Source organism: Syngnathus acus, chromosome 17 (assembly GCF_901709675.1).
Source record: "Syngnathus acus chromosome 17, fSynAcu1.2, whole genome shotgun sequence".
NCBI lineage: Eukaryota > Metazoa > Chordata > Actinopteri > Syngnathiformes > Syngnathidae > Syngnathus > Syngnathus acus.
In genome coordinates this window covers 4,433,590-4,454,708 of record NC_051102.1, presented here as the reverse complement: position 1 = coordinate 4,454,708, position 21,119 = coordinate 4,433,590, and the positions used below count along the sequence as shown (strand labels likewise).

The 21,119-nt window shown below is 42.9% G+C and overlaps 1 protein-coding gene across 5 annotated transcripts in view; it reads left to right on the top strand.

The window, feature by feature from the left end:
• The window catches only part of chd7 (chromodomain helicase DNA binding protein 7), a 42,990-nt gene that overhangs the window by 16,329 nt on the left and 5,542 nt on the right, over positions 1–21,119 (top strand). For 4 of the 5 annotated variants that reach the window (XM_037275204.1, XM_037275207.1, XM_037275203.1 and 1 more), the window contains 28 exons: positions 3,378–3,522; positions 3,804–3,929; positions 4,094–4,159; positions 5,074–5,129; positions 5,343–5,457; positions 5,985–6,068; positions 6,170–6,307; positions 7,247–7,368; positions 7,636–7,879; positions 7,992–8,168; positions 8,268–8,411; positions 8,513–8,611; positions 8,735–8,930; positions 9,015–9,228; positions 9,330–9,525; positions 9,678–9,845; positions 10,206–10,385; positions 10,482–10,592; positions 11,927–12,138; positions 13,113–13,312; positions 13,731–13,890; positions 15,318–15,407; positions 16,973–17,076; positions 18,458–18,587; positions 18,823–18,929; positions 19,317–19,740; positions 19,827–20,035; positions 20,158–21,105. In XM_037275204.1, the coding sequence (XP_037131099.1) occupies positions 3,378–3,522; positions 3,804–3,929; positions 4,094–4,159; positions 5,074–5,129; positions 5,343–5,457; positions 5,985–6,068; positions 6,170–6,307; positions 7,247–7,368; positions 7,636–7,879; positions 7,992–8,168; positions 8,268–8,411; positions 8,513–8,611; positions 8,735–8,930; positions 9,015–9,228; positions 9,330–9,525; positions 9,678–9,845; positions 10,206–10,385; positions 10,482–10,592; positions 11,927–12,138; positions 13,113–13,312; positions 13,731–13,890; positions 15,318–15,407; positions 16,973–17,076; positions 18,458–18,587; positions 18,823–18,929; positions 19,317–19,740; positions 19,827–20,035; positions 20,158–21,105 (5,165 nt within the window). The remainder of the gene's footprint in view (positions 1–3,377; positions 3,523–3,803; positions 3,930–4,093; positions 4,160–5,073; positions 5,130–5,342; positions 5,458–5,984; positions 6,069–6,169; positions 6,308–7,246; positions 7,369–7,635; positions 7,880–7,991; positions 8,169–8,267; positions 8,412–8,512; positions 8,612–8,734; positions 8,931–9,014; positions 9,229–9,329; positions 9,526–9,677; positions 9,846–10,205; positions 10,386–10,481; positions 10,593–11,926; positions 12,139–13,112; positions 13,313–13,730; positions 13,891–15,317; positions 15,408–16,972; positions 17,077–18,457; positions 18,588–18,822; positions 18,930–19,316; positions 19,741–19,826; positions 20,036–20,157; positions 21,106–21,119) is intronic. The other variant, XM_037275206.1, reaches the window with a different exon arrangement.

Below are 21,119 nucleotides of genomic sequence, written 5' to 3'. Positions count from 1 at the left end.
TTTGTTCCAAAAACACGGGGCAAAAGCGGAGATGCGACTATTTGCCTGATAAAGTCCGAGTTGGTTTCATTGTGAAGGTGGAAACTTGATCAGACAGTGGAATGTGCCAGGACAACCCCCATTTTTCTCTCGCTCCTTTCTCGGCCTTCAGTCTCATTCCCTTTCCTTCTTTTTCTCGGTTTCTTGCTGGCCCTTTTATCCTGAGGAAGAGGGAGGGCCGAAGCTGCAGGCAAGGGTCAACACTGGGGGAGGTGGGCTTATGCGTATGCATGCTTCCATCGGCCACTAGCAAAGAAAGGGGGAGGGAGGGGGGACGACGGGGTGGGGTAAATTGTTAGCGAGGCGATGAGGGGGCAGGCATTTTTGTATGTGGATTGGGGGAGGGATTTTTTTTTTCTTTGTGGCAGAAAATGGCGTCTAATGATAATGAAGGCCATGCTGCTGACCACTCCACAGCCACAGATCAGTGTCTGCTAGAGGAAATGGGTGAGTGAGTGAGTGAGTGAGTGAGTGAGTGAGTGAGTGAGTGAGTGAGTGAGTGAGTGAGTGAGTGAGTGAGTGAGTGAACAAACTAGCTGTTATCTGTTTTCAGGCTTTCCTCCATCTTGAGTGGCGTCCTGCAGCTCCCAGGTTAATTTAGCATAATAATAGCTGCCGACCATTCACTGCTACTCTAAAATGGTGGACCAACCTCACCCAAGCATCATCCCTTTATTTGCCTTTTGCACCACTCAATTTCACTGCCAACTCTTCTCATCTTGCCATCTGCCTTTTTTATTTATTTATTTTTTTATAAACTAAACACCAAGAATTTAGCAAAATAGATGATGGGTTCTGGAGATATGTTTTTTTTTTGCGGCATAATAAAATGGCGTCCAATTTACATAAGAAATACTGTATCTGACGGCACACCACCAAACAAATATGTCATAAAAATCCGATAATGGTTGTGTGATTATCGTTTCGCGTTACTCATTAATCAGTGTGAAAAGTGGGCCTTTCTAATTGAACACAACTTGTTCTGCCCTATGAATGGCAACAGGTGGATACACAGATTTATTGCCATGGAGACCTGGTTTGGAATCACTCGTCAAATAGTGTTTGTGGAGAGATGTTTTCTGATAGATAAGCAAACCACAATAACTTAACTTTTATTACTAATCTCATGACCCTTATCCTGAGTAATTCAATGATGTGGGCCTCTTGTTGCAAACTGAAAGAATCAGGTGTTTTACTTTGCCAAGTCAGCTCAATTCGCTCCTTTGACCTTCTCTCTACGTCCTGTTCGCTCGCACCGCCTCTCTGTCTACTTGTCTCAGGAAGTGCAACTATAAATATCCCAGCTCTTAGCTGCCACTCCCTTCCCTGTGTGTGTATGTGTGTGTGTGCACGTGTGCGCTGTGGGGATTTGGTTTGCAGTACACACACCCAGACACACATTCTAGTACCGTGCCGGGCGATATGGCGGAAAAATGTATCGCAATATATTTCATATCAGTCAATACGATAGTTCTTTGCTTGCCAGTTCACCACCTCGCCAATGAGAAGTAGAAATGGGGAGTTGCGAGGTAAATGTTTCCTACTCTTGATGCATTGGTGAGCGAGTCAAAATTGCACTAACATGGCTGCACGCAAAAAAAAAAGTTTGTATGCAATAATCCTGCCATCTTCTATCCGGCAAGTGACGCACATGATTGTGTTACAGTATAATCACAACATTGCTTGTAGGCCAATGACGCATTGTTTACTTCTGCAGGTGATGGCATGCTCGCCACCGTGAACAACTTCTGTCGGGATCTTAGTATGGATGAAAACGCAAAAACACAGAACGCATCCTTGGCCAAAATGGTCATCACTTTCATTTCATTGATACTCGTATGACTGCTTTATGTTTTGCATGACATTTTTTTTTAGGTACGATTTGCTATTAAAACCTAATTGTTTCATGGTCCACAGACAATAGCATAAAAAAATGTAAGGATTCCTGGTTGGATACATTGTGGTGATCTCCAACCTTGCATTTACTTTTTTAAGTGAGAATCCAAGAGCAAAAGAGATTTCAGCAGAAGATCAAGTGTGATTGGATGATAACCGAGGAAGTTGGGGAAGCAAGACCACGACGAAGGAGGGAGAGAAGCAGCCAAGTAGAGAAGAGCGTGCGTGCGCGTGTGGTGTGTGGCCAGATGGCTCCAGCGTGTGGCAACCAGCCAGAGGAACAGGTGCAGGTCACATGACCAGCCGTTACCACGGAGATGGTTATTGCTCTTGGCATAAGGATGAAAGGAGAAGGGCCCCAGGGACAGCAAGGGAGTGAGCAAGCAGGAGGGACTAGCAGAGAGCCACAGAGCAGGAGAGGGAGAGATGCACATCCATGCTGTGATGCAGAAGGGCAGGCTGGGAGATTTGAATTGGGTCTCAAACGATGAAGCTCAGTGCACACGGTTCCCTCGGCGTCCACTTTTTCATTTTGAGTCTTTGTCCGTGTACTTCAGGCCTTCACAAAAATTACACGATTACTTAGTTTTTTTTTTTTTTTTGAAGACTCCATGTCATTCAACATCATTTAAAAAAGCGAAGGAAAATCGGGAGGGCACATTGTCGTGATTATGTCGCCGTGCCAATGGAACTTATTTTTGCAGCCGGGCAGCACTATTTAGTTGAATTATGACACCTTCAAAAGCTGAACTTTGGGTTTTGACCAATTGTAAAAACAATAGTAATTTGCTTGTCCGCGGAAATGTAAGTTTGCTTTGCAGTTATAAATCATGTTGAGGAAAAGTTCAAATGTGCACCTAAGCCAATTAGCTTTTGCTGTTTGTATTCTTTTGTCAAGAACTATCCCTCTTCTTCTGCAACTGATTTTGAATGTATGCAGTGCTGCGTGTACACATGCTGAAGTGCATGGTACATGGGTGTCCTCTGGACTTCCTGTTTAGTGCGTCCACACACACGCGCGCACGCACACACGCAAGCTCGTCTTTCTTTCCATGCCAGAGATTAGAGGAAGCATGGGAGCCTCTCAACCTCACCCCTCCCTTTTGCTCTCTGGGCCCTCGTGTGCTTCCTCTCTGCTTACATCTCTCCATCTTACCCCCCCCCCTCCACCCCCTTGCAGTCTTTCATCATATTAACCCCCTGTGTTCCGGAGCCTGAGGCACACTAATGATTTCTAAATGGGTAAATCAAACATGGCGACTGCCCTGGGACAGGAATATGCACACGCATACACACACACACGCATTGACACACATACGTGCCTTGTTAGTTTAGGGCCATGACAAAAGAGCAACGTTGTGTTGTGTTTATAAGTTTTTCCAAGAGATAGTCATATTTCTTCCTCTTCGACCCCCCCTCACTGTCACCCCTCCCCCCAATAGCAGTAAGAAGGCGGAGTCCGAAGATGGCGCCATTGCTGCCAAGAAGGATTCCAAGAGGAAGCGACAGTCATCAATCAGTGAAGATGTGGAGGTGAAGTCTCCGCCTCCCTCGCCCACAGAAGAGGAGGATGAGGATGGTATTCAGGTACAGAACTCCTTGAAAGCATTCTTTAGAGTAGCGTTCATGCTGCACCAATCAAACGTACAAATGTTGTTGAGAACCCTTAGTGTGAAATTCACACGTTCCTCCATTTGATCCCTTATCAAATATATTCAGTTTTATGGGATACAGTAGGAATGACCTTGTGAACATTATTTCTGATCTAAGACACGATATTCCCATCACAACAGTTGACTCAAACTCATAAAAGGTTGAAGTGGCTATGATGCTTAAGAAACACTTGACACATCTCCTCTGACCTCCAGAAGCGGCGCTCCAGCCGTCAAGTGAAGAGGAAGCGGTATACAGAGGACCTGGAGTTCCGAATCTCTGATGACGATGACACTGGAGATGATTCACCAGCACCAAAGTCCCCATCGACACAGCTGCAGGTATAGTCTGAGGGTAGCTCGGTCTCGCTTACAAGGTTACAAGTTTTTGTGCAACGACAGTAATGTGATATTCAAGTATCTCTACACTCGACACCAGGCTATTCAGTGTTGTTCATAACTCATGTACAAGGCTTTATAAGGACGCAATTATTTTGGGGTTCTAGGATGTAGCTGATGCTGATGGACCAGTTGTGGAGAAGATCATGGGTGTGCGTACCACCAAGAAACAGGTGAGCTCGATGCAGACATGCACACATATCCCATAACGATACTTCAACGTCTTCGCTTAAGAGAAGTCCAGAAGAATTGTTAGGAGAAGTGCATATTAGCTAAGGTGAGCTTCCAACTATAGATTAAGCGAAGCAATTTTTTTTAACTGTAATTTTTGATTGATTAAACTTCTAAGTGAAGCCTCGGCATTATTCGACGCGGCTTGTTCTAAAGAAAGCCTGTCACTTGGCGAACACATGTACTATGCTAAAACAGTAGTAAGCAGCCAACTTTGCTTTTGCCGGCTGTCTTGCCAATTGCCTCTCTCTCTCTCTCGCACGCACACAAGCATGCACGCGCGTGCACAACTCCATTCAGTTTTGACCCTAGGCTTGGCACACAGCCAAAACCACAACACGAGCAACGCCAGACACCAAGCTAGCATTTCCTCAGGCTGCATGTGTGAGTGTGATTGATGATTCATGGCGTTACAGTAGTAGTGGTAGGCTGCTGCAGCAGCAGCATGCATGGTGGAAGTGCGTGCTCATTTGTGGACTTGTTTGTGTTGAATAAGTTATGGATCATGGAAGAGCAGTTTCGTCCAGTGATTTATGTCTCCTTTCGATCGCACTGAATGTGAATGGAAATGTATTTTAAGTCTATTTAAACCACCTCTCTGTTATTACTTTTACGCTTTTATGTGGATGCTTATGAAATCAGAGTTGTCTGAACTTGTGCCAGTTCAACTTCATTTCATAGAAACTGACAAGCAAATGAAGGGCAAAATTTAAGGCAGTCTGTGATTACATTTTCTTCTTTTTGTCAATTTTACAGTTTTCTAAAATCCTCTCCGCATGTCCATATTCTCTAGTAATATGCTTGACTGATTGTTCTTTTTTTTTTTTTTTTTTTTTTCTCCTCATTTTCCTTTTAGCTGGAGTCACGGGAGGAAGTGGAAGTGGAGGAGTTCTATGTCAAGTTCAAGGGCTTGTGAGTGACACACTTAGCATTTTTCCTCGACCGTGTCGAGACCTACTTTTCCACGTTCTCTCGTTCCGTCTCAGTTGTTCCATATGTATTTTGAATCATGCTTATCCCAAGTCACCTTATAATTAAGATGCCATTAAAATTAAGACACCCGCATTTAGAATAAAATGAATTTTAACAGTGTTATTTCTCTCTTTTTCCCCCCCCCCCCCCCAGTTCTTACCTCCATTGCCGTTGGGCAGAGTTAGAAGAACTAGAGAAAGACAAGAGAATACAGCAGAAGGTCAAAAGGTTCAAGGCCAAGCAATTACTTAACACCTTTATCACCGAGGTCAGACTTGAATCCTCTCCGACAATCAGCCCTTCACTAACATTCCGCTGCTCGCAGGCTGGCTTTACATTGCAGTTCTAAGTGACCCATTTCAATTGAATACCGATATCGTACCGTTTGCACGTATCTTCTGGAACACATGAAACAATACAAATAGCACTCAAGTGATTACACAAAATAATGGGCAGCAAAAAACAATGCAATCATAAATGCCAATTATTAAAACCTTGCATATGGTTGCATTGGCAGATTTCCGATACAAATCGGGTTTGTTCACGTTTGACAGAAGCTATCAGATTCCATGTGCTGCTTTTATTTTTAGGCTCCCTTCATGGCGTGCACCTATACTGTCACTTGAACCATGCAGTGTACATCCAGCCGCTTTCAAGTACTGTGTAATGTAATTTACTGACAGCAACAATTACCATATGTTATAAAAAAAAATTGTCTAATTGAAATTTTGTCCCCTTCCCAATTAAGTGCAACATAACTTGCAATGGTAAACTCATTCTTTGGTTTCCGGTCAGATGGATGACGAGCCTTTCAACCCCGACTATGTGGAGGTAGATCGAGTCCTGGACATTTCAGAGAGCACAGATGAAAACGGAGAGGTACTTTGATCTCAGCTTGATATTTTATATCAGTTTGAAGCTCTCTAACACACATACTCACCAAGCACACACATCTCTCTCATTGTGTGCATATGGATCAGCGGGTGACCTTATATTTGGTGAAATGGTGCAGTCTACCCTACGAAGACTCCACCTGGGAACTCAAGGCGGATATTGACCAGTCCAAGATAGAGGAATACGAACGTATTGCTGCACGCACACCCAACACTAACAAAGTGGTAAGTATCTCCCATTATATTGCTTAATCAAATTAAATTAGACTGGTTTTGAGTTTTTACATCTTTAATCTTTTTTATTTTTTAAGCCTTCAATATGTATAGGTAACATGATAGTCTGTAACTTTAGGCTGTTTCCATACATGATACTGCAGAGTTGCTTTTTTTAGTAGTCTTGAGGGTTTTTCTTTTTATCACTGGGATCTAATTTTTCAATTAGATATTTCCTTGGAAATGACAATGGAGTGTGACCATCATGGATAGATATTGACACTGAGCATTTTAGCAAGAACAATAAAATACTACTACTTCACACACATTGACTTGAAGTGAAAATGTGAAGTCTGCCGCAGGTTGAACCCACAACACTCGAGTCACCAAAGTTTCTCCTAAGATGATGCCAGTGTTTGTGTGTGGGTTGGCCTGCCGCCTGCGCCTTCCTTGCTACAGATTTACAGCCCCCTTAACTGCTCTCCACGGGACAGCGAGCGTTCTTGTGGTCGGCCGTGCGCGCGCACACATACACGCCCCGCTCTTGTGGCCTGGCCAAACCACTAACAGTGTGTTTAATGCTGAACAGAAGCAGCTGTCTAGTTGTGGCCTTTTTTTTTTTTATCACTTATTCCTCAACTTGTGTCCAGCCCCTCTAATTACTGCCTACTGCATCTTCTGAAGCACTCTTGTTGCGATGTTGCTCAATGAAATTGCAAAACACTATCCAGAGATGCACAAAAGAATTCAGCAACCAAAAATATTCATCTGAAAATGGCCCAAAAATGTGCATGTGTGGTTTTGCAGTATAGAATGTAGAACTTGGAGATAAATCAGGGGTCATCCTAGTTACGTTGTAGCAAATTGAGATCATTTGTTTGATCTAAAATGCGTTATAAATGAAATGTATTTATATTATTAATATTATTATTCATGTCCTTTTTTTTTTAGGATCGGCCTTTGGCGGCTGAATGGAAAAAATTAGAAGGGTCAAGAGATTACAGGAACAGCAACGCACTCAGGGAATACCAACTAGAAGGTCTCAACTGGCTTACCTTCAACTGGTACAACTCGTGAGTAAAACCATGTTTTTTTTCTTTTTGATTGTTAGCAGAATTTCATGGTGTGCTACAATTCCCTAAATTTGAATCGTCTTTAATGTCCAGCAATATTGCACAAAATACATTTGATCTTCTCCCTGTTGCTTTCTAGTATTAAATAGTTAGTTGCCAGCCGTATTTAGCCTCTTGGGGAAAGCTGCATTAATAAATGTGGATGGCAAAGTCCCTTCAGATCATAAGCGCACTTTAACCAAGTTCCTCCGCTCCTGTCCTTCACAGACGTAACTGTATACTGGCTGATGAGATGGGTCTCGGAAAAACTATCCAGTCCATTACATTCCTCTATGAAATTTACCTGAAGGGCATTCAGGGGCCATTCCTGGTTATTGCCCCACTCTCCACAATTCCTAACTGGGAGAGAGAGTTCAGGACTTGGACTGAGCTTAATGCTGTGGTCTACCATGGCAGCCAGGCTAGCCGAAGAACTATCCAGGCCTATGAGATGTACTGCAGAGATACACAGGTAACTGAAAATTTGTTGAAAAGTTTCTGTAAAGTTTATTTTTCCTTCCAATTCATATGGATTGATTAATTGTGTTAATCTATCGCTTTTGCCTATTCTCCATGCTTTCCAGGGTAAAATAATAAAGGGAGCGTATCGGTTTGACGCCGTTATAACCACCTTTGAGATGATTCTGGCCGACTGTCCAGAGCTTCGCGGCATCCCGTGGCGCTGTGTGGTCATAGATGAAGCCCATCGGCTGAAAAACCGAAACTGCAAACTACTTGAAGGACTCAAGTTGATGGACATGGTGAGCATGGGTGTTGCTGATGTTTTATGGAATTTTATTTTATTTTATTTTTACTCCCCTTTCACTGAATTTCTTGTTACTTGCTACCTTCTCGTCCAGGAACACAAAGTTCTGTTGACAGGGACTCCGCTTCAGAACACAGTGGAGGAGCTCTTTAGCTTGCTTAACTTTCTGGAGCCAGAACGTTTCCCATCTGAACTGACATTCATGACTGAATTTGGAGACCTTAAGACGGAAGAACAGGTAAGAATGTGATTGATTTGTCATTTATATGCTTTTCTTAAAAATCCTAATTTTGAGTTCGGGATTACACTAAACACTTAAACACTATGTCTGTACCAAAGGTTCAGAATCTACAAGGAATTCTGAAACCCATGATGTTGAGAAGACTAAAGGAGGATGTTGAAAAGAATCTGGCACCTAAGGAGGAGACTATCATTGAGGTAAGGCTTCATCATTTGAATCTGTTTGCTTTGTTTATGCCTTTGGAATGTAATAATAATAAAAACGCATTGTTGTTTAAATCATCTTCTGGAGAAGTGAAAATGTTCATCTCTTTCCGGTAGGTGGAACTCACCAACATCCAGAAGAAATACTATCGAGCAATTCTAGAGAAGAACTTCTCGTTCTTGTCAAAAGGAGGTGCGGGAGGTGGAGGTGGTGGCGGCAGTGGTAGCGGAGGAGGAGGTGGAGGTGTCCCCAATCTCCTCAACACCATGATGGAGCTGAGGAAATGTTGTAACCATCCTTATCTCATTAATGGTATACATTCAAAGTCAGAAATAAATATTACACAACAAAGCAGCTGTTCTGGTTGATAATTATTTTATTTTTCATTTAATGCAGGAGCAGAAGAGAAGATCATTGAGGAGTTTAGGGACTCTCACAGTGGAATGGACATGCCAGATATGCCCCTCCAAGCGATGGTCCATGCTGCTGGCAAACTGGTGCTCATTGACAAACTATTGCCCAAACTGAAGGCCGGTGGTCACAGAGTCCTGGTTTTCAGTCAGATGGTTCGCTGCCTGGACATTTTGGAAGATTATCTCATCCAAAAACGGTGAGATGGGTTGTTGTTGTTGTTGTTTCGGAGTTCGAAAGGGCTCATTTGTCACATGCAGTATTACTGAAACTTGGGTGGGGGGCAATTTTTGTGTCCAGTTATCCCTATGAGCGTATTGATGGCAGAGTTCGTGGTAATCTGCGGCAGGCAGCCATAGACCGCTTCTCCAGACCAGATTCTGACCGTTTTGTCTTCCTGCTGTGTACAAGAGCTGGGGGACTTGGCATTAACTTGACTGCAGCAGATACTTGCATTATCTTTGATTCTGACTGGAACCCTCAAAATGACTTGCAGGTATGAACTAGGTGGAGAGACCCTACGATCTTCAGGGGATCGTGTTTCTCTGTGGCATTATTTTTTTTGCATTACGTTTATCAGTAGTCTTACAATTGTAATGCTTAATTGTGATATATTGTGATGTGCTTCTAAAAATGTTCCTTTTTCAGGCCCAGGCAAGATGTCATCGAATCGGCCAGTCCAAAGCTGTCAAAATCTACCGGCTAATCACCAGAAACAGTTACGAGCGAGAGATGTTTGATAAGGCCAGTCTTAAACTGGGTCTTGACAAGGCTGTCCTCCAGAGCATGAGTGGGCGCGAGAATGCCAACAGTGGGGTAAGCGGCACAACTGGCAACTTGGTGAATGAGCTCAAATGTGTGTAGATCTCACCGACCATATAGCATGATTGCCAGTCATATTTCAATATTTTTAGAAAACAAAAACATTTTTAGAGCACACATTGGTATTTTTTCAATTGGGTCGTTTTGTTCATCCATCTCGTTAAATTTTTGTTACAATATCAATTTTTTTTTTCTATAAACATTGAAATATGACGGGCAATTATGCTATGTAGCCAATGATCTCATCCTTTTTGGCATCTTGAGATGAAGTTTCTCAGACTCAACCATTCTGATAAACACCGTAGCAGCACAAATAATTTGTTGTGCAGTAAAACGTTTTTATTTCTTGTCCAGGTTCAGCAATTGTCCAAGAAGGAGATTGAAGACCTACTGAGAAAGGGAGCATATGGGGCACTCATGGATGAGGAGGATGAAGGCTCCAAATTCTGTGAAGAAGACATTGACCAGATCCTTCAGAGGCGGACCCATACCATCACCATAGAGTCTGAGGGCAAAGGTTCTACTTTTGCCAAGGTGAGGACTTAACCTACCCAAACATGAACCTTCGTATACTACTGTAAATGTCTGCTACATGATTGTCACCAATTAACTTTTGTTCCATCTCAATAGGCCAGTTTTGTTGCTCCCGGTAATAGAACAGACATTTCTCTGGAGGATCCCGACTTTTGGCAGAAATGGGCCAAGAAGGCAGAACTGGACCTGGATGCCATCAATGGACGGGTATAACACATAAGCACACCAATTCCGTTTCTCTCCCCCCCATCACAATATGCCAGTCTAGAAAATGTGCCAGAAAAATCTGAAAAAGAATGATCTATTATTTTTTTAGAGGCCTCTCATGCGCTTCTTTAATTACCTGTTTCCCATGTTCTTGTTGTCAACGTGCCAATGTTTGTCCTTGTGTGTTTGAGATCGAGAGTGTAAGCCGCTTAGGTCTACTTAACAAAAAGCAGATGCCCAGAGGGTTCACAGATATCACTCAGGGATTTGCTGACAAAACCAAGCTCAGTCATCATAATCATTAATACGCACACTCAAACGCAGGAACTGTCTGCTTAATATTCTTATTATCATTCCCGCCTCACCATTAATTTGTTCCATTAATTGTGTATTTGTAATTGTGCCTCCTGGTTTATTTTATGTCCTCCCTGTTGCCTGTCTTTGAGAAGCCTCCATTAGAACATTTAATCCAGTTTGAAGAGAGTGAATATGCTCCACTTGGGCTGCTCCCCTGGGATTTCTTATTGTGAGATGTTAAAATGGAAATGTCTGTAGCCCTCAGTGATAATGGTTGCGCTAACTACTGCCCAGCTTGTGCATATTTATCGTAAGCAGGAGGCATTTAAATTAATTAAACTAAATGTAATTCATTAGACAGCATAATTATTGGCAGTTTATATGAGCTGCAATTTTCCCACCATCAGGAATGGAGCACATGAAAAAAATATCCAATTATTCTAATTTGGTACAGAACAGGTCGTGTTTAACGGGGTGCATTTTCAATGAGACGGATTAATTTACATGAATGAAACCCTCAGTAAACTCAGTATCGGGTGGACTTTGGACCTTCTGGACTTTAAGATTGTTTCCTATTTCATATTGACCGTAAATTGTCATAGAACTGAATCAATGGAAACTGGACATTCCAGTACACTCCAAATGTGGCAACATCCTTTGACAAATGAAAAGCAATCTTTTGTAGGCGGTCATGCGCAATGACCATGCACAAATCCTCTTGCCACTACCTTTTTAAAACTGAATATTAGTGAGTGTTCAATGGCTCCCCGACAGTTCACGGACAGAGGCCTCTGCGAGTCATAACGACGTTGTTTTGCATTCCAGAAGAATGATACTCTTCGTGGTTGGGGCATGCCTCCAACTCAAAACTCAAATAGTTTAACTCTACTAACTTAGGGAAGTCCTAACTTATGCTAACTGATGATATCCAAGGAAAAAGTTGTCCGAAGTTTCCTTCATTTCTGCGGGCGCTGACCCACATCTCCTATCATTTGTCAATTCACAATGAACATTTTCTGTTTTGTTTTTGTTTCCAGAACACGCTGGTGATCGACACACCAAGAGTAAGAAAGCAGACGCGTCACTATAGCAGTGTGAAAGAGGACGAGATGATGGAGTTTTCAGAGCTGGAGAGTGAAGAGGATGAACCCAGCAGACCCTTGTCCAAACCACGACGACCCCAAGACAAAGTCCAGGGCTACCCTCGATCGGAGTGCTTCAGAGTAGAGAAGAACCTGCTCGTCTATGGGTTTGTTAAACACTTAAATCTGCATATATCAAAGGTTGCTGCATTATGATTAAGTGAAACAAAACTCGCTATTTAGATGTAAATTGTTTCTAGAAGCTCATCGGGTAGACTAGTGTACTGAAATTACTTGCAGCATTTTATAATAGCCTCTATGTTGTTTGTTAGCTCAATGCTGGACAGTGCACACGAGCAAATTGACACACTTGCAGATAGATGGTCATTATACTGAGCATGTCCATTTTCATGGCTGACTTGGCGTGACTGTATGTGCAAGAAAGAACGGGGCTAGTGAGATGCGGGCATTGTTATTGTTACAGTCTAGCCTTGTGGCCTGAGGCTGTAGGACACAAAAACACACTGTCTTTATTGGCTCTGTCCTTGCTAGGGAATGCTCGTTGTCTTTTCCTGTCATTCATGTCACTCCCACTCACTTGTCCACAATTTTAACCAGTCTTGAATCAGAGTAAGGTCAGATTACACGGTTCAATGAGCACTGAAATTTACAGAATGGACATTTTGGCTCAGAACAGTGTGAAGACTGCCCCGCCACTCTGTAATGTTTCGTTGCTGTTTGTCTGAATCACACTCGTGAGCTAGGTGGGTCGCAAGTGAAAGTGGGGTCAACAATCCTGTTCCGCTAGCGTGCATGTGTCTGAGCTGTTAGACACCATGATGTGGACGTTCATGAAAGATTGAGGTCATGCCAGTTATCTAGGTAGCTTAGTTTTCATATTACAAGCTTTCTAAATGATTTGTGTTGTGCAAGTTATTTTGCATAATATGCAAATGCATTCTGGCTCTATAATTGTATTCAGCATACATTAGTTTTCCAGATTTTTACAATAGACTGACATTTTCCACATCCTTGTTCAAAGTTAAATTAGTGGTCTATATGGTACAGTATTATAAAGTCGAATCTATCCACATACATGAATGATTAAAAGGTAATCATTTTTTTTTTTCCTGTTCTCAAGCTGGGGCAGATGGAGTGACATCCTGGCTCATGGCCGCTTCAAGCGCCCCCTGAAGGAGGCTGATGTGGAGACGATCTGCCGAGCGCTCCTAGCATACTGTCTATTGCATTACCGTGGCGACGAAAACATCAAAAGCTTTATATGGGATCTGATCACCCCAAGTGAAGATGGAACAACCAAGACATTGAGCAACCACTCTGGTAACTATGAAAATGAACATATTACTGGATGCATTCGGTCAGGTACACAAAGACAATCCATTTTTTCCTCTTTTATTCTATTATTATGTCTGAGGTGTGTTAGGGATGTGTTTGCCCTGATAATGAGGTCCAAAACAAGACCGGCCCAACAATCGTAAAATATTAAAACGCGTTCAATATGAATGGCCAACAACCTTTGTGTGGGGAAATCCAACAACTCCCAGAGGCATTTCACTCTGTGGACACTAGCCTGGTCTGCAATAAAGCAGAACCTCCCCCCGCACCACCCCTCGCTCCAAAAGTACTTCTCTGCCGCATCTCTGAGCTCCGCCATGATTGTTTACATCTGCTTTTGTGGGTCGTGCACCAGAAGTACGGACGCCATATACCATACACACCGCTTCCCTCTTTGCTTCAGGACTGTCAACACCAGTACCACGAGGCAGAAAGGGCAAAAAAGGGAAACCCACAGCACCAGCCCCTCAGACACCAAGAGCGGATTGGCTTGCCAGCTGTAATCCTGACCATCTACTGCAAGAGGATAGCTACAAGAGGCACTTGAAGCATCACTGTAACAAGTAAGTCATACTGTGAACACGCTGCCACCAAAGGATTGATGGCAAGAGTTGGAGGCTTACAGGTGACTTTTTCAACTGGGACGGAGCATTAGACAGGCAATAATGTCTCAAGTCCACCTGCCTGTTTTTCCAGTTTAGTTAACAAACATTTAAAACCTCTAATAGCAAAGTGGGAATGCAGCAGTGCTACATACAGTATATCAATCAAGTGAAAAGGACTTGTTAAACTCTCTCTTTGGAGGCACTTGTAAAACGGCTTGATCCTAAGCTCCATTTAACAAATGTCCTTCTTGTGCCTCTGTTGTAAAAGAGGTGTGCTTTACATATTTCCTGTGGCTCACCAAAGTGGAACTTGTTTCTACGTGCTTATGCTCATGAATGTTTGTTTCTGAATACACACGTGTGCGCATACGTAAGGCAGGTAAGGCAGGCCGACCTGTTGGAACTAGGTGAAAGGTGTACATGCACATACAGGTACACACTCAGATACATGCATGTGTGTACACCCGCTCTCACGCGCACACATGCGCGCACACACTTGGGGGTGATTATGTGGTGCCATCTGCTAGGCTGGAGCACAGTGTTGTGTGGCTAATCAGGCCTGGCACATTGATGGATGAGCATAGAGAGACTGCCAGCAAACTCATGCGCACACACACACACGCACCACTACTTGTGATGCCATTGGTGCGCGTGTACTAACACACACCCACTGCAGAATTAATACCAAGTTACATACTTGCTTTAAGCCCTTCCCCCTCATTGCTGCAAATTTGTGTTCCCTCATGATGAGCAAGACCCCTCTATGTCCTGTGCTCTCTGCTCTTAACAGCGTTACAGGTTAGACACGAACCGATCAAATATACAATGCGGATATTTCACAATACATCACGACAGGTGAACTGCTACAGCTACTATATGAACCTAATGTCGGCCTGATGAAAAATGTATGACGACGTGGAGCAAATAAATCCCATGATGCCAGAAAAAATAATTCCTTATTCCTTAAGTGGGAGAGGAATTGATCCACAGATATGGTGCTCGTGAGCACCAGGTAGCCCCCCCCCTCCCAAAGACCATATGAGTAGCCTGTGGGCCTGCTCTAAATATAGCTCACTGGTGGAGGGAAGATTGTGATTTTTGTTAGAATATTTCAAAAGCCAGGATAAACACTGGTAGAGATGTATAGAAAATATTGCATATTGATATGTTTTCCATTTGAAATATCATTTACATGTCCAATGTGTCCACCTTAATCAATGTCATTAATTAACCAATATCTTTGAATAATAACATTATTAAAGGAAGCCAGCAAAGTATTCAGGGCTGTCCACAGGCTTCTTTTAGGCAGTTGAATTGTAGTTAATACATGCTGTCCCACTGCTTAATGGCCATTTAGACTATTTTTTTCCCCATGTCTTTGTTAGGGTGTTGCTGAGGGTGAGAATGCTCTATTATCTGAGACAAGAAGTCATTGGAGATCAGGCAGAACGCATCCTGGATGGAGCTGACTCCAGGTTGGTGTATTTTAAATTGTTTCATCCTAATTTAAGAAGAAGAAAAAAAATTCTCTCTTGAGGCACCATTTCTTCTCTTTGTCACTGTTGTCCAGCTATTGTTTTTATTCCCTTTTAACATTACTCCATATTCAACAAGTCATCCTAATTCAAACCCATTCAGCGCTTATAATTGGACAGTTATCCCAAGGAAATATCTTGTTTTGAAGTGGTTTATGGAACGATGCACACAAAGCCAATCAAAAGGTAGCAGTGTAGGATATTTAATAGTAATATTAAATCAGTAGTAAATAAATTCCAATTTTATGTGTTATATTACAATGGTAAGATGTCTGATCACAAACGTGATATGATTTGCACCACTTCTCACGGATTACAATCTCTGCATATAAAACGGATGCCTATGGAGGCATCTTGACAGTGAGCCGCAAAAGAGTTATTTATGACCATGGCATGAATTATTACTAGAGTGTATTTTCGGCTCTTCAAGTGGCCTCTTTGGCAGCCTCCGTTCCTAACACAAGGTCTTCGTAAAATTATTCGGGGAAGTTTTTTTTTATTTTTTTTGACCCATTTTATTTTCAATGGGTTAGGTTTGGTAATTTTTCTGCCCTCAACTTTTTGCTTTTACCTTCTCTTCTGTCCATATTATACTTTTTTGTCCTTTCTGCAGACCACTTTGGTCTCATCAACTCCCATCCTTCTCTTAGAACCTTTTCACCCAGATGTGAATGTATTTATAATCTGCAGCATGTCTATTTTGTGTTGATTCCCTACCCCCCCACCCCCAAATCCCCCTACTCACACGATGGTTACTTTGCCATAGCCACGCATGTGTTCAAGTGAGAGAGAGCAAGTGCAGGCATACGGGATGCCATCGTGCCAACATATGCCAGAGGGATTTAGCACGTCCGCCTTGGCACACTCTCGCGCGTACGTTGCCAAAGACCGGGCATGCTGCTGTTTTCCGAGATAAGGGACAATTTCCCTGCGTTGTTCTCTTCTCGCCCTCCGTTTCTCGGCGTCCATTGTCCATATTGTGTATTGTGGTCTCTTTCCATAATCGAGGATTTTGTATTTTGGTGCCATAATGCAGAAGGTATCTGTGGAGCAGGTTGCATGGAAAATATTGTCTTACTTTCATACATGATGAACCTGTTTTTACGTTACACATGGGAGTTTTCGGTTATTGATAAGTAATCCGATCCAATTTGTGTATTTGGCCATTGCACACCTCTATTAAATGACTTCCTGTGCTATTGATAGAGGCAACAGTGACTACATGTGTAGGTGATTAACTAGTAAAGATGATGACATGGTCTTGCTTACCAGCAGCAGCCAGCCACTCATTATCATGCAAATATGATTCCCCTTTCCCCTGCAGTGAGTCTTAATGCTCTAAGTATGAATGATTTCTAGTCATTTTTTTTGTGCTTCTGTAAGATCAATGAAATTGCTTCATAAGATGTAAATTTGAGATATTGCTTTACTAAACATGTATTTGGATCAAAATACGAGTTTTATTTGGCTTGATGGTCAAGTGACATGTTTTATCTGCTCTTCAGTGAGTTGGATTTCTGGATTCCTCAGCCGTTCCATGCAGAGGTCCCCACAGACTGGTGGGACAGTGAAGCAGACAAATCCCTGCTCATAGGTGTCTTCAAACATGGTAAGAAACAATCTTGACGGAAAAACTAAAATGGCTGCAAAAACAAATATTTTGTCGATACTTTTACTACCATGTACGAATGTACATGTAAAGCATTCCAGAGCCTTCGGACATATTCAAATAAAAACATAAACGATAAATCCACCTATCTCACCGCATCCAAACCGCTTGGCCAGTCAGCAGTTGATTGGTGTTTCTATGGTGACAGCGGCATGCAGCTGTCAGCCTCAGTGTGCTGTGGTGTGTGTGATTGATGGCTCGTGTTCAACATTGATGTGGTTTGTTTTCCTCTCCGTTCTGTTAGAGAAGTTAATGTTGCAAATACATCAATGTAAATGAAGCGAACACATTTTTGTGGAAACGTTTGTTTGGATTTTCTTTTGCATGCAGTGTTAATAAACCAGTCACCTAACTTTCGCTCACTACATGCTGATGATGTCTATTATTATTATTATTTGTGCTTTGTTGTGAACGGAGGCTTCCATTCATATTAATTTGTTATAATCGTCGTCATTTTTCCATGATTGCCGCCCTCTATGATTCAATTAGGACTGACACACACTCAAACACACATAGAGGAATACAAAAGGGCTCACCCGTAGTTAATCATAATCCCCATTCACCAGGGAGGCCCTTGAGGAGGGGGGACTGACACACACGCATAGTGTACAGTGTGTGTGCAAAGAAACACCGAAGTGCACAAAGCACACTGGCGCACACTAAGAGTGATGGCCTCCGCTGATTAACATTTTGCTGTGTATGTGACAGAGGTTAGGATCGATGACTCACATTTTTTCTAATCGAAACATGGACAGAAGCAAACGGAAAAGGACGCTAAAGTCACAATGTTTTGTTTTCACCCCTCGTATTTTACTTTCCCTCCCCTTTTTTGTTTTTCTTCTTTTCGATGTAGCTCTGTAGGATCCTGCACATCTAATAAGTTCTGCCTCAATGCCCCTAACGGACAAACACACACACGCGTACTGTTCCTCGACCCCGCTCACTTTCACAGACACCATGACACACATTTTCTTCTTCCTCTTGTTCTCCTCCCCTTTTTTCTCTGACACAACAGAGCACCTGCAGGCTCACATGGATACAAGCTTACATGGATACAAACGCACTCGGACAACACACACAAACGTACTTGTGCACAGACTGCCTGTCTTGCCAGCAGCTGGTTCCTCTTGTCAGGCCTTCTGCTACTGTTTTTTTGGCTTTTCATTCATTTAACATTGACGCTGATTGCATATTGGCTCTAGCGTCGACGTACAAAGCAAATTGATTTTGGCAGGAGGATTGATTTTTGTGGTAAATCTAGAGCCTGTTTGCATTTGACTTTTCCAAATTCAGACTTACATGTCTTACATTTCCTCTTCAGGTTATGAAAAGTATAACTCCATGAGAGCCGACCCCACCCTGTGTTTTTTGGAGAGGGTGGGTATGCCCGACGCCAAGGCTATTGCCGCTGAGCAGAGGGGCAACGATATGATGGCAGATGGCGTCGAAGGGTAAGATCGGACAGTCCTCTATGCTCACCCTCCCTCTTTGCCCTTACTGTCTGTTTGCCATATTCCATATGCCTGTAATTCATAGAAGGAAAATGTTTTAAAAGTTTGAAACAAATGAAAACATTTTTTTAGACTATGGTCTTTTGTTAATTGGCAGGATTCAATCTTGTTCTAGCATTTGTCCAAATAATAATGACTATAATAAAATTGTGATGTCTTTCCAACGCATCTACAGTGAGGATGAGGATCCAGAATACAAGCCTCTTCGGATGCCTTTTAAGGATGAAATGGATGATTTCACCAACTCTCCTCTCGATGACACCGGGGATGGAGAAGCAGAGGGTATTTATTGTGCTGTTGAATCAAAAGGGAAACATGTTTCCTAATTGCACAACTATAAATGAATCTATCAAAACTTTATTCTGACCCAAAAACATGTCAATCAATATGAATCCACATACTTTATTTTTCCTCACTAATCAACTAAATTTCAAAGTTGAAAAGAGCAAACAATCTATGACAAAACGAAATGGATGAACTTGAATCCTGTGCTTTTCCTCACAGGTCAACTTCATGAGTGTCAACCTGAAACATTTTATTATACAAATTTAGCAAGTGTACTGGTATATATATATATACAGTATATATATATATATATTTTTTTTTTTCCCCCCCGTCTTTATTTGAGGTTCATCTCGAATTCACATTTTTATCCTCTCACTTTTAAAGGAAAATCTGATGAAAATGGCCAAGGTGTGCCTTCCATGGGCGGCGCTGCAGGTTCCAACGAGCGACTCTATTGGCCGGCCGCGTCAGCTCTGACAGCCCGTCTACGCCGCCTCATCACTGCCTACCAGCGTTCCAATCGCAGAGAGCAGCTTCGCCAGGAGGCCCTCAACAGGCCCGACGGGCGAAGAAGACGACGCCGGGACTTCCTACCGACCATTACAATGGTTACAGATGCAACAGGAGGAGGAGCAGCCTACATCCAAGATCCAACAACAGTGTTCATCGCTGAAGGAACCCCGTACCTAACTAAAGGAAGTGCTTATTTTGCTAAAGGGGGACAATTCATAACAGATGAGTCACCAGTCATGACCACAAGCACCTTGATGACTGATGGAGCCATGTACTATAAGGAAAGACGACAAAGGTAAAATTATTTCTTACATTTTTATTCCTTTGTCGTGTCACCAATACAGAATTTACATGAAAGAATTTTTTTTGTTTTGATTTTAGATGGACTCGTCGTGAGGAGGCTGACTTTTACCGCGTCGTGTCCACGTTTGGAGTAGTCTTTGACACCCAGCGTCAGAAATTTGACTGGACCCAATTTAGAGCCTTTGCCCGACTGGACAAAAAAACAGACGAAAGCCTGGAGAAATATTACTATTCCTTCATTGCAATGTGCAAACGTGTCTGTCGCATGCAGGTCAAAACCGACACAGGTGAGAAATGACGCACGCGTCCACATCTGACTGTATTTATCGTTTCCCTCCTTCATAAATGTTAGCGCATTATGGTTTTGACATTCCTACCTGCACCTGAACGTATCTTTCTGCCTCGGCAGAACTCCCCGACCCAACGCTGATCATCGACCCCATCACAGAGGAACGTGCTTCTCGTACATTGTATCGTATTGAATTACTCCGCCGCATCAGAGAACAAGTTCTCCCTCATCCACTGCTGTCGGAACGCCTCAAACTCTGTCAGCCTTCCCAAGACCTTCCAGAGTGGTGGGAGTGTGGCCGCCATGACAGGGACCTCCTCCTCGGAGCCTCAAAGCACGGTGTGAGTCGAACAGATTATCACATCCAAAATGATACTACCTTGTCCTTTCTGGAGGCACACCAGCGCGTTACTAGCCAGCGAGGGACTCTTCTCGGCATGGGAGAACTCTGCAAAAGTGGGATAGGAACAGCAGAGAGCAGCCCTTCAGCTCTCCTCACACCTGCAGAGCTGGCGAGTGTTGCAGCTTCTGCTGAAATAACCATTAGTAGTGCTAAAGTGGCAGCAGAGGAAACCCAGGTGAAAACTGAGGAAGAAGATGCCAAGCCTGAAGTTAAAATAGAGGCTGAGAAAGAGGATGCCAGTGATGACATAGAGACTGGAACTCTTGAAAAAATGGAAGAAAATGAGGCAGCTGTTAAAGTTGAGAATGCGGCCACAGCTTCACCGGTGTCAGATGTTAAAGAAGAGACACAACCCACTTCAGAAAAAGAGACGAGTGAGGAGATGACAGAGAACACTCAAAATGTTTCTCAGGAAACTGAACGAGACAAAGAAATAATTGAAGACGAGACAAGTGCGGCTCCCGTTGAGACTGCCGGGGACCAGATAATATCAAAGGTCTCCGAAGATCTTGAAGCACAAACATGTCACAATGCTACAGAGGAGGAAGATGGAGTGGAGAGGGAAGACGGCAAGTCTCCAAAGTCACCTGATGCCGACAAAAGCCCGGAAGAGGAGGAGAGGATGGATGAAGATGACAAATCAGAGAAATCATCGCAGGCTGAAGGTACGAGAATTTGT